The following is a 19719-nucleotide window of genomic DNA, read 5'->3' as shown; positions in this document are numbered from 1 at the left end:
TGTTTCAGATAGTAGCCAAACAGAACATTTTAACAGTTTCCCCTCCAAATGTTTTATTTTCCAGACTAAGCATTTGAAGTTTTTGTAGCTTTTCCTCTGAGTTCTCAAATACCAAGATGGGTATTTCCTAATAAGACGGCCAGAATTGCATGGCAGTTTGGGTGGGACCAAACTAGGATTCTAGATGCACTATCACTTCCTGAGGTTAAAGTTGATTTCCTCTGGCTATGTAAGTTTGTATTTATTATTTCTTCTATTCTCACATTCTGGTGATTTCAGTGATCTTTCCAATAATTTTCCAAAATTCTTTTGCAAGGGCAATTAGGGATTGGCAATAAATGCTGACTTTCCTGGCAACATCCTGATCCTGAGACTAATTTAAAACTGTACTCTTTAAATCTATTAGTTTATGGTGCTAATGTTTATTTCCCATTCCTATTTTTAAGCTATGTACTTAATTCAGTATCTATTTCCAATGCTGACTATTGCATGGATTAAGTAACAACCTTGAAATTATTACTTTTAAGGTTCTTCTTTTAATTTTGATCCTTTATTCCGGATATCCTGTCAGCAAAAATATCATTCTTATTTTAACTTATATTGTTAGTTTCTTCATGGATCAGGATAGCTGTATCATCTCCCTGAATCTCCAATAAGATGCACTTAACTCAGGCATCAGGCAAATAACACAACCTTTTGTGTTGTGACTGTACAGAACAGTATCCAGATTCCTATTACCACAATACTTTCATTACTTGCCTGACAACCATTTCAATAATGTCATGAAACATGGTACTATGGTCAGATTGTCAATAGTTCTTGTTCTCATTCGCATAAATATCAAATAACTTGGATCTCTTTGTTAAAGTCTTTGAGCAAAAAAAAAATCTGTTCAGCAGTGAGCCAGTGATTCACCTTAAAAGTTACTAGGAGTCAATATTAGTCAAACTTTAACTTTTCCTTGGTATCCACTAAGCTCGAGCAAATTAAATCTCTCTGAATTCTCTGACTTAAAATGGATTCTTTGAAGGTTTTCAGATGAAGGGCAAATTTTCTGAAGCAGATACCATTGGGATTCTGCACAATCCCAATGCACAACTCCAGTCTACATTGCTCCGATTACTACCTATCAGAATACTTGGGCAAATGTAGCAGCAATATTCACCTGGAAAGTCTAGCCACTAGGTATAATTTAGATTAGATTAGATTAGATTCCCTACAGGATTGAAACGGGCCAGTTGGCCCAACAAGTCCACACCACCCCCACCTAGACCCATTCCCTTACATTTACCCCTGACTAATGCATCTAACACTATGGGCAATTTAGCATGACCAATTCACCTGACCCGCACATCTTTGAATTGTGGGGGGAAACCGGAGCACCTGAAGGAAATGTACGCAGGCACAGGGAGAATGTGCAAACTCCACACAGATAGTTGCCCGAAGCGGGAATCAAACCCAGATCCCTGGCGCTGTGAGGCAGCGGTGTTAATCACAGTGCCGCCCCCAATTATGGTTGAAAAACCTGCAAACGACTGCAAATATTAATTGCAGTTTATTACATTGACCCTGTAGTGATTTAGCTTTGTACTCCATCTATCCAACTTAACTCCCGGTAACTGAATGAAGACTGCCAAAATATTAATTTTGAAAATTATCCTGTCTGATACCGCAATGAAGTTAAAATTATTTGACCAATGTAAATCATATGTTCCCCAACCCATCACAAGTGCAGCACACTGGAATTTAGAAGATAAAAATCACACAACACCAGGTTATAGTCCAACAGGTTTATTTGGAAACACTAGCTTTTGGAGCACTGCTCCTTCATCAGATGGTTCTGGAGTATAAGATCGTAAGACACAGACTTTATAGCAAACGTTTACAATGTGATGTAACTGACATTATATATTGAAAAAGACCTGGATTGTTTGTCAAGTCTCTTATCTTTTAGAATGAACATGTTGGTTTCAGTTCTTTCATATGTAAATCACAAAACATTTAAAAGTTACATTCTCAAGTGAACTTTGACAATTGATGTCATGTCAGCCCAGATAATGCATTTAAGATGTGAGCTTTCCTGTCTGAGACTGTCTGTGCCAAATTATTCTTTTCACTTCCTTTCGTACTGTAGGCTAAGATCTCTACCGTCTTGATCACTGATCATAGTCCAAAATCATCTATGGAAAATATCAAAATTTCATTTCAATATCTTTTTTTACATAAAAAGGACACACAGCCAACATTGACGCAGTTGTAAATTCATTTTCTCTGGGAGACTATGTCACACCTAGTGAAGTGCCATAGAAGCTTCAAAGGAAGAAACTGAATGACAAATTGTGATCTCCGGGGGTATCTCAGACTGTGATATGATAATAAAACAAAAGGCAGCTGTTCAATTACCAACATCAATGCTACCAGTAATATCCACTGCAACAGCCATAAAGTTTACTATCCTTTATGAAATATTCAGAGACTGATCCATACATTTTTTTAAAAATTGATCTTTTTGGACTCCCTTCTTATTTTTAATCTGTGTGAATATGTGTTGTGTTCCTATTTCTTCTCATACTGAGTAACAATAAACTCACTTGTTTTGTTAATTAAGAAAGCCTAGTTATATCGGACATCTTTTGAACCATAAGTTCATTTGAGTGTGGAAGAAATTTGTCCACAAATGAAAGGATCATTTTGAAATTAATCTGGCACCAAATGATGGGGCAGATAAATAACTAATGGAAGCCAGTCCATTTCTCCTTATCCCAGAACTTAACTGTTTGAGGAAACCCATGTAGAATTGCAACAAATTAGGAATCACCCCAGGGACTGGTTCTCACAAACTGGGGGCTCTTGGCCAAGATTTGAACTGATGAATGAAACAAAAGAATTAGAATGGATAAACTGTCACTGTAAGACTTTTTTAATATATCGTATAAAAATATAAAATATGGTTTATAAAAATGTTCTTAGGGAGCTTTAAAAAGTTCTGATCCTTGAACAGTTAAAGTACCTGGGGTTAGAAAATTGACTGAAAGCCAGGAAATCCTTTCTTTCATTTGTTCAGAGGATGTGGTTATAACTGGATGGGTAAGCAATTACTGTTCAGTCTTTTACGACAGCCTTTGTTCAGAATCAACTATGTTACTGCAAGTCCAGAGACACAAGTAGGGGAGACCAGGTAAAGAAGATAAATTTCTCTCCGGAAAGGACTTATATGAACCAGCTGGTATTTTTACAAAAAATCAGCCATTAGACTAGTTAGGGTCCAAATTTTAATTGAAGTCACACACACACACACACACACAAAGAGCTACCATCACCCTTATATGGCGACAGGGGTGAGAGTCTGCAAGTCTGTGTTCCTAAGATAAACAATGACGAAAGACCAGAATACCTGTTGACAGTCCTTCAATGGGGATCTAAGACACATGACTGGGATAACTCTCAATCAAAATCTTGAAGTTAGAGGTTGTGCTTGTACATTCTGATTAATCACAATGTTACATGTGATAGAGTCACAAAGTTCTACAGCATGGAAACTTTGGCTCAACTTACCCATGCCACCCAGTCTTCACAACTAAATTAATCCCATTTGCTTGTGCTGGTCTATATTCTCCCATACCCATCCCATCCCTCAAATGTTTCTTAAATGACAAAATTGTACTTGTTTCCACCACTACCTCTGGCAGCGCATTCCCCTGTTCACTTTTAGTGAGGTCTAATTAGAAAGTTAGGGATTTTGACTTCATTGTAATACAACTAGAAAAATATGTTTATCTTTTATTGTCTTTATTTTATTATCTTCAAGGAACATATGTTTAATTTTGAATAAGTTTATCCTGCTTAGCTATAGTAAAGCTAAGGTACTTTGATTAAGGTCAACTAGGTAAAAACAAGGACTGCAGATGCTGGAAACCAGAGTTTAGATTAGAGTGGTGCTGGAAAAGCATAGCAGGTCAGGCAGCATCTGAGGAGCTGTAAAATCGATGTTTTGGGCAAAAGCCCTTCATCAGGAATAGAGGCAGGGTGCCTGCAGAGTGGAGAGATAAATGAGAGGGGATGGGGATGGGGAGAAAGTAGCATAGAGTATAATAGATGAATAGGGGGTGGGGATGGAGGTGATAAGTCAGAGAGGAGGGTGGGGGAAGGTAGCAAAGAGTACAATGGGGGTGTGGATGAAGGTGATAGGTCAGAGAGGAGGGTGGAGTGAATAGGGGGAAAGGAAGATAGGCAGGTAGGACAGGTCATCAGGATGGTGCTGAACTGGAAGGTTGGAGCTGGGGTGAGATGGGGGAAGGGGAAATGAGGAAACTGGTGAAATCCACATTGATGCCATGGGGTTGAAGTGTTCTGAGGCGGAAGATGAGGCGTTCTTCCTCCAGGCGTCGGGTGGTGAGGAAGCAGCAGTGGAGGAGGCCCAGGACCTTCATGTCCTCGGCAGAGTGGGAGGGGGAGTTGAAATGTTGGGCCACAGGGCGGTGGGGTTGATTGGTGCGGGTGTCCTGGAGATGTTCCCTAAAGCGCTCTGATAGGAGGCATCCAGTCTCCCCAATGTAGAGGAGACCGCATTGGGAGCAATGGATATAATAAATGATATTGGTGGATGTGCAGGTAAAACTTTGATGGATGTGGAAGGCTCCTTTGGGCCCTTGGAGGAGGTATGGGTGCAGGTTTGCAATTCCTGTGGTGGCAGGGGAAGGTGCCAGGAAGGGAGGATGGGCTGTAGGGGGGGCGTGGACCTGACCAGATGGTCATGGAGGGAATGGTCTTTGCGGAAAGCAGAAATGGGTGGGGAGGGAAATATATCCCTGGTGGTGGGGTTCGTTTGGAGGTAGCGGAAATGTCTTTGGATGATGTGCTTTATGTGAAGGTTGGAAGGGTGGAAGGTGAGCACCAGGGGGGCTCTGTCCTTGTTATGGTTGAAGGGGTGGGGTTTGAGGGCGGAGGGGCAGGATGTGGACGAGATGCGTTGAAGGGCATTTTTAACCATGTGGGAAGGGAAATTGCGATCTCTAAAGAAGGAGGCTATCTGGTGTGTTCTGTGGTGGAGGCTGCTCCTCCTGAGAGCAGATACGGCGGAGGGCAGAGGAATTGGGAATACAAGCTGGCATTTTTGCAGGAGGTAGGGTGGGAAGAGGTGTAATCCAGGTAGCTGCGGGAGTCGGTGGGTTTGTAAAAAAATGTCTGTCAAGTCTGTAGTCATTAATAGAGATGGAGAGGTCCAGGAAGGGGAGGGTGGTGTCAGAGATGGTCCAGGTGAATGTAAGGTTGGGGTGGAATGTGTTGGTGAAGTTGATGAATTGCTCAACCTCCTCGCGGGAGCACGAGGTGGCGCCAATGCAGTCATCAATGTAGTGGAGGAAGAGGTGGGGAGTGGTGCCGGTGTAATTACGGAGGATGGACTGTTCTACATAGCCAACAAAGAGACAGGCATAGCTGGAGCCCATACGGGTGCCCATGGCTACCCATTTGGACTGGAGGAAGTGGGAGGATTCGAAGGAGAAATTGTTAAGGCTGAGGACCAGTTCACCCAAATGAATGAGAGTGTCGGTGGAAGGGTACTGTTGGGGACGTCTCCACCACCTTCCTCTCTGACCTATCACTTCCATCCCCACCCCCATTCACCTATTGTACTCTATGCTACTTTCTCCCCACCCCCATCCCCCTCTCATTTATCTCTCCACTCTGCAGGCACCCTTCTTCTATTCCTGATGAAGGGCTTTTGCCCGAAACATCAATTTTCCTGCTCCTCGGATGCTACCTGACCTGCTGTGCTTTTCCAGCACCACTCTAATCTAGACTCTGTACTTTGGTTAAGGCTGTTTGGACTCTGAACAGCCAGGTTGAAACATAAGTTAATGACTAGAACATGTGACAAGTACCAAGATTCATCCTAGGTAGGTTGTCCACCTGAATTGGGATATGTAACTTTATTTTCTGTGGAAAAACCATGATTGTTTGTAACTTAGTGAAGAAACTTTGAGCTGCTCCCTGCATACATGTGTAATGAACTACTTATATTTTGCACTTGGACCACTAAACAGTTGGGTTTATTATTTAATACTGTTTACTTGATTCTTCGACGAAGCAGATAAAGTAGTATTACAGAGATTAAAATTGAAGCAGTGGAAATTGAAGTTTCAAGAAAAAAAGAGAATGAAATGATAGAGAAGAAAGGGAAAGACAGGGAGAGAGAACGGTGAGGGACATAAGAGAGGAGAGTGAGAGAGAAATGAGAAAGAGAGGAAAGATCAAGGACACAAGTCAGAGAATTTCAGAAATAACAACAGGAGAAAAGTATTTGAACTAAACAGCTAGATCTGAGGGGCACAAATCATGTTATGTTTCCAGAAGAGACATTGTTGCAGACTTAAGGGCAGATGCAGACTTAAGGGCAGAACAATTTAATTCCTTAGCTCGATAAGGCAGAGGTAGACGCCTTCTTTATCTCTTTCAAGTGACCAGTCCAACAATGATCCTTATGACTGCAGAATAAGATTTCAGTGAAAGCTTACAAAATTGACTGAGGCAAGTGACACTGATTACAGGCAGCAAAAAAGCTATCGTAAGTACATAGCAGTTAGCGCCGGAGGTATATATCAGAAATTCTGCACCTGCTGAAAATAGCCTGACCAGATCTACTGGAATTTGAAAAGCTGAAGCAGCTTGCTTTTGACCAGTGGGAACAAGCACTTAAAGCAGAAGCCACTTTAGATTAAATAATTCTCCTTGAGGAGTATAGAACATTCCATTCCCATCCCAATAACAATACACCTAGAGAGACAGAGAGTAATTTGGTTTAGGTAAGCTGTCATACTAGCTAATGACTATGAGCTGATCCATAAACCCCTGTTCCAGAAGAAACCCTCCCCCAGTCAACCCTAATCATTTTGAAAGTACCTAGGTTGAGAGATTGATGTGAAACTGAGAGGGGGTAAATACTGGGAGTCCTACTCAAGACAGGAGGGATCATGCTAAGATGAAAAGTGAAGCCAAGTGTATTTTAATTGCCAAAGGGTGGGAAACGTCTAGGCCACTTTTGGAGGCTACAGAATAAAATAAGTGCATTTATCCAGGCACATACATCCTGTGCAAAGAATTGGAATCAGACTGAAAGCATAGAAGACCAAGCTAGATTTACTGGGATTTGGGATCTAAAGGAACAGTAGTCATATTTTCCAACGGAAATTGAGGGAGCCTATAGTGATTCTGAGTAATAGTGGGAGAAAGTGAGGACTGCAGGTGCTGGAGATCAGAGCTGAAAATGTGTTGCTGGAAAAGCGCAGCAGGTCAGGCAGCATTCAAGGAGCAGGAGAATCGACATTTCGGGCATGAGCCCTTCTTCAGGAATGAGGAAAGTGTGTCCAGCAGGCTAAGATAAAAGGTAGGGAGGAGGGACTTGAGGGAGGGGCGTTGGAAATGTGATAGGTGGAAGGAGGTCAAGGTGAGGGTGATAGGCCAGAGTGGGGGTAGGGGTGGAGAGGTCAGGAAGAAGATTGCAGGTTAGGAAGGAGGTGCTGAGTTCAAGGGATTTGACTGAGACAAGGTGTGGGGAGGGGAAATTAGGAAAATGGAGAAATCAGGAAACTGGAGAAATCTGAGTTCATCCCTTGTGGTTGGAGGGTTCCTAGGTGGAAGATGAGGCGCTCTTTCTCCAGGCGTCGTGTTGCCATGGTCTGGCGATGGAAGAGTCCAAGGACCTGCATGTCCTTGGTGGAGTGGGAGGGGGAGTTGAAGTGTTGAGCCACGGGGTGGTTGGGTTAGTTGGTCCGGGTGCCCCAGAGGTGTTCTCTGAAACGTTTCTCAAGTAGGCGGCCTGTCTCCACAATATAGAAGAGGCCACATCAGGTGCAGCGGATGCTGTAAATGATGTGTGTGGAGGTGCAGGTGAATTTGCGGCGGATATGGAAGGATCCCTTGGGGCTTTGGAGGGAAGTAAAGGGGGACCGAATCAACATGGACGCAAGTTTTGCATTTCTTGCGGTTGCAGGGGAAGGTGCTGGGAGTGGAGGTTGGGTTGGTGGAGGGTGTGGATCTGACGAGGGAGTCACGGAGGGAGTGGTCTTTTTGGAACGCTGAAGGGGAGGGAAGGGAAGTATATCCCTGGTGGAGGGGTCCGTTTGGAGGTGACGGAAATGACAACAGATGATACAATGCACATGGAGGTTGGTGGGGTGGTGGGGTGGTAGGTAAAGACCAGTGGCGTTCTGTCCTGGTGGCGATTGGAGGGGCGGGGCTCAAGGGCGGAGGAGCGGGAAGTGGAGGAGATGTGGTGGAGAGCATTGTCGATCATATCTGAGGGGAAATTGCATACTTTGAAGAAGGAGGCCATCTGGGCTGTACGGTATTGGAACTGGTTCTCCTGGGAGCAGATGCAGCGGAGACTAAGGAATCGGGAATATGGGATGGTGTTTTTACAGGGGGCAGCGGAGGAGGAGGTGTAGTCTAGGTAGCTGTGGGAGTTGGTTGGTTTATAGTAAATGTCCGTGTTGATTCGGTCACCCGAGATAGAAATGGAAAGGTCTATGAAGGGGAGGGAGGAGTCTGAGATGGTCCAGGTAAATTTGACGTCGGGGTGGAAGATGTTGGTAAAATGGATGAACTGTTCAACCTCCTTGTGGGAGCACCAGGCAATGCCGATACAGTCATCGATGTAGCGGAGGAAAAGGTGGGGGTTGGTGCCAGTGTAGCTGCGGAAGATGGATTGTTCCACATATCCTAAGAAGAGGCAGGCATAGCTGGGGCCCATGTGGGTGCCCATGGCTATTCCTTTGGTTTGGAGGAAGTGGGAGGATTGGAAAGAGAAGTTGTTCAGGGTGAGGACCAGTTCAGTCAGTCGAAGGAGGGTGTCAGTTGAAGGGTACTGGTTGGTACGGCAGGAAAGAAAGAAGCGGAGGGCTTTGAGTCCTTCGTGATGGGGGATGGAGGTGTACAGGGACTGGATGTCCATGGTGAAGATAAGGCATTGGGGACCAGGGAAGCGAAAATCATGGAGGAGGTGGAGGGCGTGGGTGGTGTCCCGAACGTAAGTGGGGAGTTCTTGGACTAAAGGGGACAGGACCATGTCGAGGTGTGCAGAGATGAGTTCGGTCGGACAGGAGTAATAGTGGGGCCAGCCAAACTCTGTTGCTGGGAAAAAACATAACCTTACCATTAGAGAGTATAACAAGTACCAAGGTGCTGGAAGTAGGATTAAAGGAGAAAACATTCCTGCCCTCTTTTTCTGAGTGCATCTACTGTGCAAACTTGTGTTAGGACAAGGAAAATCATCCCAGTTTGCATGTCTATAGACTCATCAATAACCTAGCAGGATCAAAAAGTAATAGCATCTCCATTGGTTGCCAAGAAGCTTGTTGAGGTTAAGGAGACCAAAAGACAGCAAGAGAAAGTGACCGGCATTTTCCATGCCTGTGTGGTTACATAGTCTATGAACAGACACGCTCAGCAACTACAAATTGAGTGGCAGTGACAACAGAAAACCATCCAGTTTAATCATCTGAAAACTTTTCTTTCCAGGAGATTGGAAAACTCCAAACAAATAATAAACAGAACTTCCTTAGTAACAGTCCAATAAGCTGACCAACTGTTAAAAGTGCTATCTCAGGCAGCACACACTGAAGCTGAGGCAGAAAAGTTCTTGAATGCTACTACATTACAAATGAGGTGAGGTGCTTATGAGTAAATGGAGGGTCCCAGTCACAGACCTTTCCATGAGGTGTGCACAATAATACAGTATGTACGATGCTGACGGGATACCAGGTAGGAATAATGCAGCTAACTCAAAGTTCCAATGTTTGAGTATGTCAGTGTATGCGAAACCCAAACTCACATCAGCCAGCATTTTTATTAGCCACAGCTCACAAAGATGCAGTGAAATTTTGCAGCATCTGTCACAGCCACCAGTTTGTGGGAAAGACCCATGATCTGCAACAAAACCTGCACTTCTGATTCCTGTACAGGCCTTTGTAGAACCATTCAAAAATTATCATTGGACTGTGTGGAATCACTGCTCAAACCAAAAACAGGTTACCAGTAAGTATAGTCTTTCCATAATGTACCTACACATTTCCCAGGGGCTGTTCCCCTGAAATTCACATCTGCCAAAACATTGGTGAGAGAAGTCACCCAATTCTTCACCCAGCATCATCTGTGTCAGATCAAGGCCAAAAACCTTTTTTGTCATTAAAATATTCCAAGAAATCATGGCTATACTGGGTACAATCAAGAAACCTTGTGCATGTTCCCTGTAGTCACATGGAATGCTGGAATGGTGTCAGTAGACACAATGATCAGGGCATCAGGGAATAACCCCATAACTGGGATAAAGGGCTAGATGTTTTTTTCTGATCGCCACAGAAACTTACCTAATGAATCCACTAGTTTTACTCTATTTGAAGTTTCTTACAAGTACCAACTGTAAGGATCTCTGGAACAAGTCAAGGAGTGTTCTTTTCAGAATAGAAGGAAGAAGTGTCCATGTTAGTCTATGTTACAGAGTTCCTTCAGTAACTATCATCAGCCTGGGAAGTCATCTAAAAACATGTGAGAGTATTCCAAACTGTAATGAAACAAAAGGCAAACCAACCTACCAAATCCTGAACCTTTCAGCCAGGAGGAGATGTGTTAGTGGCCCAATCAATTTCAGGTGAACCATTCAAGGCCCCTACAGAATTGCAAAGAAGATCAGGGAAATGAATTATCTGATATGGATTAGGGTAGCAATGGGCATGAACTGGATGGAGACATGGCGGAAGCTCATTTTGAACTTTTACTCGTCAAGTAACCCATTCAGAAATACAGAAAACTTGGACGTCATATTTGCTCACTTAGGTGTAGAACAAGAAGCAGAATTAACAAACCTGCTTAACGAATTTAAGGGCTTTTGCTGGGCAAGGATGCACCAACATGAAGTGCTAGAAAAACTGATGGTTTGGAGGTGGTTAAGTCACCTGGACTCCCCAGAGTTCTAAGGGAGATAGCTGAAGATGTTGTGGGAGTATTAGTGGTGATTTTTCAGGAATCACTGGAATCAGGGAGAAAACTGGAAAATCGCTAGCGTGACACCTCTGTTTAAAAAGGGAGTAAGGCAAAAGATGGAAAATTACACACCAATTAGCCGAACTTCGGTCGTGAGTTCTTTGTGATGGATGAGATTTTTGAATACTTTTTAGATTAGATTAGATTATTTACAGTCTGGAAACAGGCCCTTCGGCCCAACAAGTCCACACCGACCCTCCGAAGAGCAACCCACCCAGACTCATTCCCACACATTTACCCTTTCACCTAATACTATGGGCAATTTAGCATGGCCAATTCACCGAACCTGCTCATCTTTGGACTGTGGGAGGAAATCGGAGCACCCAGAGGGAACCCACGCAGACACGGGGAGAATGTGCAAACTCCACACAGACAGTTGCCTGAGGTGGGAAATGAACCTGGGTCTCTGGCGCTGTGAGGCAGCAGTGCTAACCACTGTGCCACTGTACTTGGAAGTACATGGTAAAAAAGGGGAAAGTCAGCATGGTTTCATTTAGGGGAGGTCATGCCTGACAAATCTGCTAGAATTCTTTGAGGAAGTAACATGCATAATACACCAAGGAGAGCCAATGGATATCATCCACCTGGACTTCAAGAAGGCCTTTGACAACATGCTGAATTGGAAACTGTTGAGTTAGATAAGGTGTTAGAGGCAAGGTGCTAGCGTGGATAGAACCTTGGCTGTCTGGCAGCAGGCAGAGAGTGTGGATAAAAGGATCTTTCTCAGGGTTGCAGGTAGTGGCAAGTGGTGTTCCTCAAGGGTCAGTGTTGGGATACCACTTTTCACTTTATACATTAATGATTTAGATGAAGGAACTGACTGCATTCTGGCTAAGTTTGCAGATGATACAAAGATAGGTAGATGGACAGGTAGTATTGTTATGACACGGGGTAAAGCCCTCTGCTAATTTAAACCAACAACACAGAAAAGACTCACCCCATGCTGTAATCTGTTAAAATTCGAGAGGCATAGAACTATATCCCAGGGCTCAATAGTTAAAGTAAAAATTTAACAACTTTATTATTTAAGTCCTACAGAGAATATTAAAACCAACAACTATTTACAACTCCTTTCTCTTAAGCCTATCTCTTACCTCCCACATTACAATATTAGTTTGATAAAAAAAATCTGGGTTAAGATTTACAAAATAAAAAATCACATTTCAAAACCAGTCAGCTTGGTATCTTCAACTGCAGATTTTCCTCTGTCGTCTTTTTGATGTTCTGCTGCGCAAACTTGTTATAGACAGGTAGCTTTCAGAGAGTTGTTCTGCTCGAAGTCTGTAGTTGTTGGTGGCTTGGTAATTCTCCTTAACTGTTAAAAATGTCTGGTTTTACATCCCTAAACATTGAATCATTTCTTTGGTTTTAAGATTATCAAAATACTACATTCAAATTTGATGGATTCTGATATCTTGGGGCATAATTTCAACTGATTGGTTGAATTTGAATTTGTTTTTGTGTTCCACAGCAACATAGCTGTACTATTGGTTTTTATAAAGTGTTACATTGTTACCTTGTTCAGAACCTGTGCTGTGTCAGACAGTTCTTGTTAGCTTTTCAACCCTCTTAAAGTACCTTTATACCTTCATAACAGGAGAGTGGGCAAAGAAGTGGCAGATGGAGTTCAACGTGGGAAAGTGTGAGGTCATGCACTTTGGCAAGAAGAATAAAGGCATGGACTATTTTCTAAAGGGGGAGAAAATTCAGAAGTCTGAGGTACAAAGACACTCGGGACTTCTAATCCAAGATTCTCTTAAGGTAAACTTGCAGTTGAGTTAGTAGTTAGGAAGACAAATGCAATGATGGCATTCATTTTGAGAGGACTTGAATATGAAAGCAGGGATGTACTTCTAAAGCTCTATAATGCTCTGGTCAGACCACATTTGGTGTATTGTGCACAGTTTTGGGCCCCATATTTCAGGAAACATGTAATAGCTCTGGAGCAGGTTCGGAGAAGGTTCAGAGAAGGTTCACATGAGTGGTCCCAGAAATGAAAACCTTAACACATGAGGAACATTTGAGGACTCTGGGTCTCTTCTCAATTGAGTTTAGCAAGATGAGGGAGTATCTAATTGAAAGTAGCAGAAAACTGAATGGCCTGGACCGAGTGGATGCTGGGAAGATGTTTCCAGTTGTAGGAGAGATTAGGACCTAAGGGCACACTCTTAGAGCAAAGGGTAGAACTTTTAGAATGGAGTTAAGGAGAAATTTCTTCAGCCAGGGAATGGTGAATCTATGGAATTCACTACTGCAGAAAGCTGTGGAAACCAGTCATTGAGTATATTTAAGACTGAGGTAGATAGATTTCTGATTGTCAAGGGGATCAAGGGTTACGAGGAAAAAGACAGAGAATGATGTAGAGGAACTAATTAACCATGATTGAATGATAGAGCAGACTCAACAAGCTGAATGGCCTAATTTCTGCTCCTAAGTCTTATGGTCTTATAACATAATATGGATATCAGAGAGGTTCCTCTCATCAGGCAACATCCCTATCAGCTCATCCAGAAAAGCAGGCCCAGATTCGAAACATGATTAGCTTTAGAGCACCAATTGATACAGTCTTGCAGTAATAATTGGTATTTCTCTATAGTATTTGTGCCCCCCTGCACAAGGCTCTGCATCAACTACAGAAATGGTGGTGCAGTGGTGACAGCCAACTTCTATCAGGTAGATCAGTTAGAAAATTACGTAGATAGGGTGAGTAAAGTTTCCTACATTATCAAGGTATTTTACTAAAGGGTTACTGGCAGGCATCCTTGACAATCCATGTGAAAGAAATCTTGCCTTGAAATGGCAAATTTGTACCAGTGATACGTCATGCCGTATGGACTCCGAAATTCTCTAACCACCTTCAAGAGACTGACAAACCAGGCTTATCTAAATACATAGTGTACCTAATGCTATAATCACAACTGATGTTTTTAGTGGACAAGTCAGATCAGAGACTGACAACTAGCTTGATTGATCATAATTAGTTTTTTCTTGCTTTAAATTAAAATTACTTTTTGACTGAAACAGAAGCATGGAATATACATCTTTGGATTTAACAGAAGTTTATTATGCAAAATAAATGAAGGCTATATGGAATAAACCAAACAATGTACATATAAAATGTGTGTAAAGTTTTAAAAAGTATAATTCCTTTAATTCAAAAAACACTCCTTTGTAGTATGTATACCAGAGAGAATTTCTTTTTCTTTTACATCTATAGAGCTTAATTTAACTGTGCTTCAATTTATCATCTGGTCTGGAACTTTTAAACTAAACTCCTTACACTTAGTTAACATATTTCTTAACAATCCTAAACTATTTCCCTTTCTGAGGAGCACAAGTTTTACAATTCCATCTTCAGCCAAGACTGACAAAACTGCTGAAACGGAAACTAAAAAGCTTTCCTTGTAAAGCTTAAGGGTGTTTCCTCTAATCAAATGAAAAGAATCAATCCTTCATCTTTCATATTGAAAACCTAATGTACAAAAGGTTATTTTGTTCATTCATAAAAAAATCCAGATATAAACAAATTCCTGTTAGCTTCCAGTAATTCTGTCAGACTTAAAAAGATAAATCTCCATGGTTAAATAACTAAACCACATATTAATCATTATACCCCTTCAGACACAAAAAAAATGCCAGTTGTTCAAACTTCAAGAATCCAAATTAAATGATATTAAACATATATAAATCATACAACTTACATCACACTAGGCAACTTTGTAATGTACAAAAACGTACAGGGCTGCAAAGGTACAAGGAGTAGCTCAGCACCGCATGGAAACAAAACTGGAAAAACCAAAAGTATCATAGAATGTCAAACTCCAAACAGCTTTTGTAAAGCTGAAAACCATTTTAATAAGCAAGTCTGCACTTGCAACTCCAACCTTTAACCAAATATTTAAATCATCATAGTCTCAGAGATCTTTACAAGTGTGTTGATTCGGCACACCATGTCCATGTTAGTCAACAAACTGACCACACTAATCCCATTTTCCAACTTTTGACCCAGAACCCTTGAGGTTATGGCAATTCAAGTGAATATCTAAAATTGCCTAAATGTTATGAAAATTCTTGACTCAATCACACTTTCAGGTCGTGAGTTTTTGACTTCATAAACCTCTGAGGGAAAAAGATTATTCTCAAGTTTCCTCTTACTTTAAATCTATGTACTCTGATGATTTACCACTCAACTGATGGAAGAAGTGCCCTTATACCACCCTACCTTTGTCTTTCATAATTTTATACACCTCTATCCAGCCCTCCCACAACCTTCGCTGCTCCAAGAAAAACAGCCCCAGCCTATCCAATCTTTCATCATAGACCAAACCCATCAGAAGACAGAATCCTGGCAAATCTAGTACAATTACATCCTTGCTATAATGTGGTGACCAGAGCTGCATGCCATACTCCTACTGTGGCCTAACCAGCATTATATACTGTTCCAGAATGACCTCTCTGCTCTTGTATTCTATGCATTATTTAATAAAGACAAGCTTCTCACATGTCTTCTTAACCACCTTACCTACCTGTTCTGTTACTTCTGGGATCTGTGGATATGCAGATCACAGTCCCTCCGATTTTCAGTATTTTCCATGGCCCTACCATTCATGGTACAGGAGTTAAAAGTGAACTGCGATCCTGATCTATGAATGTGGCCTGATGTCTTATTGTGTGTACTAGTGTGCTATGAGGGTTACTTCTCTGAGAAGTCATTTATACACATTTGTGTTGTCAGTTAAAGATGCTCATTCTGAGATCTACTAGACAGGCACTAGTTAAAAATGGCCAGGACAAAAAAGTTTCAATGCGCCTACAACATCAAAAATCTTGAAATTGATTATTCTAGTATCAATATCAACGCTATCCATAAGATGCATAATAACTGTTTCAATGTTCAACTATCTGCTCTTCACAAACAATTTAGAAATTGATCTGTGTTTTTTAAAGTTTTTTTAATGTATGTGTGTTGTGTTATTACTTTTTCTTTCACTGAGTAATTAATAAATACACTTCTTTTGTTAAACTGTACATCTTTTAAAAGTTTTTTTGATTATGAGAGGAAAGTGTCAAAAAGGGAGCAGATCCTTTTAAAATTAAATTGGTTATGACAAACTGAGATGGAGGGGGTGGGGAAGGGGGTGGTGTTGAATAATCAAAGAGAGTCAGTTCACTCTCTTCCTCATTCAGATATTCTGCTCAAAATATTGGGGAACCTCAGCTGGGGAATGGCCATAACTCTGCTCGTCTTCAACTCCTGCCCTATCGTGCATTTGTAATTTTCTTTAGTCTGCTATTGGTAGCCATGCATTCAGCTGCATAAGTTGCAAGCTTTGCAGTTATCTCCTCCCCTACAACTTCTCAGTGTGTTTCTCCACTATTAAGATATTCCTTAAGACCTACCTCATTTATTAATTTTTTTTTACCTGTTCCAATATCTCCTTACATGTTAAAAGACTGGACAACCATCAAGCATATTCAGGACATTTTGCTGCGCTAAAGGTACCAGTAAATGCAAATTCTTGTTTCTGTATGCTGAATGGAGCCAGATTGAAGCAATGATAAGAAATACTGCTGGGAGAGGTCACTAAAGGAATAGGAAATTGTTGCATATGGAGGGACTCTCAACCAAACACTTATAAGAGAGAAGGGCAAAAATGAAAAGTGATTTTGAATGAAAGAACGGCAATGCTGGAGGAAGGGAAGCACTTGATATTACCAGTTCATAAATTTAGTACTTGTCAGCCTTGACTCCATGGTGGCACTTTTTCTCTGAGTCAGAAAGCTGTCAGTTCAAGTCCCATGCTGGATAACCTCAACAAAAAATTCAGCTCATGCCTCAATGCAGGACTGAGGGAACAATATATGATTGGAAGTGCTACCTTGAATAAGATGAAATTGGATTCATTTCTCAGGTACACAAATTATCTTATGGCATTGTTTGAAGAGCATACGTTTATCCTTGGTATCCTGGCAGTCAATCAATTTAATTTTAAAAATCTGATAAACCACCTTATTGCCAATTGTGACATTTTGCTTTGCACAAATGCTTGACCATGTTTTCTACATTTCAGCAAAAGATATTTTGAAATCCCCTGCGGTCATGAAAATGCTACATAATCTAAAGTTCTTCTTCCCCTACCTCATCCTCTATCACGCTGTGACATTTCTGATTTTATTGACATACCTAATACCAGTTTACCATTGAGTCACTACAGAATGCAGGATATGAATATGTTACCTCTTCCCGCAAATTTGGCTGCTTTCGATGCAGCAGCTATTTGTTGCTGTAGAATTCCAGGTCCAAGAGCCTGCACCCCTGCAATGAAGAGAGAAAATAGTCATTAATTACATGATTGCAAGCTTTAGTTGTAAGGCATTTTGGGACAACTTAGCATTAATCATATTTTCATTGCTGTTGCTCTGAGTAAATAATATTTCAACTCATTGATTGAAAAAGTCAGGAACCACATAGACAATGATGACAGTTAATCTTGCTTCTCTGCCTCAAATGATCCAAAGTCTGTTCATGGACTTTTCAACTTGCTGTCCAACATTATTCACAAGTTGTGGAACCATCCCTTGGTGTTAATGTGGCAAAACTAAACTGATTTTATTCAGTTCAGGCCTGCCCTTCTTTGGTCCTGATTGCAGAAAACTCCTTATTTGATGTCTCAGTCATCAAATACACATCCTCAGTATATTGCTGAAAACTGTGTTGAGCTTCTTCCTCACTTATGTACCATTATCAAGACCATTTCATTCTACCTCAAAAATGTATGCTATTCTCACCTTCATTTCTTATCCACCATCAGCAAAATCTCCTTTTCAGCCTCAACTAGGATATATCTCACGTGTTAGAAACTGTAGTTTTGAAGCTTATAATTATAAAATGGACCCATTAAATATGGAAACCACAAAGAAAATTGAGAAAGTAAAGTCTCATTTCCAGTTTCTAAATGGAACTAAGGCAGAAACTAAGACTACAAATTAAATCTGAGGGGTGACTAAAGATAGTTAAAACCAGTTGACGAATACAGAGCCATCAGAGCTCAGATGATGATTCTTCTCAGTACAGGCAGGTTGAAGAAGATGGACACGAAATCCAGAAGCTGAGGAATGGATAATATTCTGTTGTTGCAAGTGTTTCTACCACTGGAAGTTACCTTTGGTGTACTAAGCATTCCAGTCAATTGTTAGCAGAGTTGAGCAGGTTCTGCAGATGTATACCATTATTATGCAGATTGAGTCTGTGATTAAGACAGCGAATGCAATGTTGTCATTTATCTCAAGAGGGTTGGAATATAAAAGCACCATTGTGCTACTGAGAATTTATAAAGCTCTGGTTAAGCCCCATTTGGAGTACTGTGTCCAGTCTTGGTCCCCACACCTCAGGAAGGACATACTGGCACTGGAACGTGTCCAGCGGAGATTCACATGGATGAATCCCTGGAATGGTAGGTCTAACATACAAGGAACGGCTGAGGATCCTGGGATTGTATTCATTGGAGTTTAGAAAATTAAGGGGAAATTTAATGGAAACGTACAAGATAATACATGGCTTGGAAAGGGTGGACGCTAGGAAATTGTTTCCATTAGGCGAGGAGACTAGGACCAATGGACACAGTTTTAGAATTAGAGGGGGTCAATTCAGAACAGAAATGCAGAGACATCTCTTCAGCCAGAGAGTGGTGGGCCTGTGGAATTCATTGCCGTGGAGTGCAGTGGAGGCCGGGACGCTAAATGTCTTCAAGGTAGAGATTGATAAATTCTTGATGTCACAAGGAATTAAGGGATATGGGGAGAATGCTGGTAAGTGGCGTTGAAATGCCCATCAGCCATGATTGAATGGCGGAGTGGACTCGATGGGCCGAATGGCCTTACTTCCACTCCTATGTCTTATGGTCTTATTATTGTTGAATATCATTGCTATGAATTAGGCTAAATGCCAGGAGAAGAGAGGCTGAAATTATTTCCAGGAAGCTGAATTGTTGAAGAATTTTGTTACTGACATTAACAACATATATATGGAGTGAATTGCCAAGCCAATAGCTAAAGATCCATCTTAGTTATATTTGTCATTTAACTTGCAATTTATAACTTAAACTGCCACAATCTGCCTGTATATTAATGTTTAACCTAAGTTGATTATGGATATTAGAATAGGCGGTTACCCAAAGTAGGATTTAGTGACTACTTTGATTATTTTACTGTGATCTTTTATTTTTGTTTTAAATCATAGAATCTTGTGGCTCAATTCTTTAAGATTTCACCTTTTCAAAAAAAAACTGGACTTGACTGGGCTCTTTGCAGTATTTTGAATCCATAGATGGACATAGGCACTGGGATGTGTAAAGGTTAAATTAATAATAAAATTCACCATAAAACCCTATTTCTTTCAAAAAGCAGAATGGTTTTGTCATGGCAGAGGCTGTTCTTTAAAGGAAGGCTTTAGCACAAGAGTGATTTGCAACAAGGAACAAAGGTTGGGTGAATAGCTTTAAGGCAAAAGTTGAAAATAGAGTTAAAAACAGAGGATAAGAAAGCTGAACTATAGAAATTGGATTTCTTTGCTCGGAATATGTCAACGTATAGAAGATCAAGTGCTGGAAGTTTGTAGATCTCCAAATGAAGCAAATTGGACTGGAAAAAGAAATGAAAAAACTCAAATTACAACAGAAATAC

The 19719-nt window shown here is 41.2% G+C and overlaps 1 protein-coding gene across 7 annotated transcripts in view; it reads right to left on the bottom strand.

The window, feature by feature from the left end:
* elna (elastin a) overlaps positions 1-19719 on the bottom strand; it is a 271733-nt gene that overhangs the window by 207033 nt on the left and 44981 nt on the right. For all 7 annotated transcript variants that reach the window (XM_060848380.1, XM_060848374.1, XM_060848377.1 and 4 more), the window contains exon 3: positions 17276-17353. In XM_060848380.1, coding sequence (XP_060704363.1) covers positions 17276-17353 — 78 coding nt within the window. The remainder of the gene's footprint in view (positions 1-17275; positions 17354-19719) is intronic.

Source organism: Hemiscyllium ocellatum, chromosome 31 (assembly GCF_020745735.1).
Source record: "Hemiscyllium ocellatum isolate sHemOce1 chromosome 31, sHemOce1.pat.X.cur, whole genome shotgun sequence".
In the NCBI taxonomy this organism is placed as follows: domain Eukaryota; kingdom Metazoa; phylum Chordata; class Chondrichthyes; order Orectolobiformes; family Hemiscylliidae; genus Hemiscyllium; species Hemiscyllium ocellatum.
Note: the sequence above shows the minus strand (reverse complement) of the source record. Positions and strands in the feature narration are given on the sequence as shown.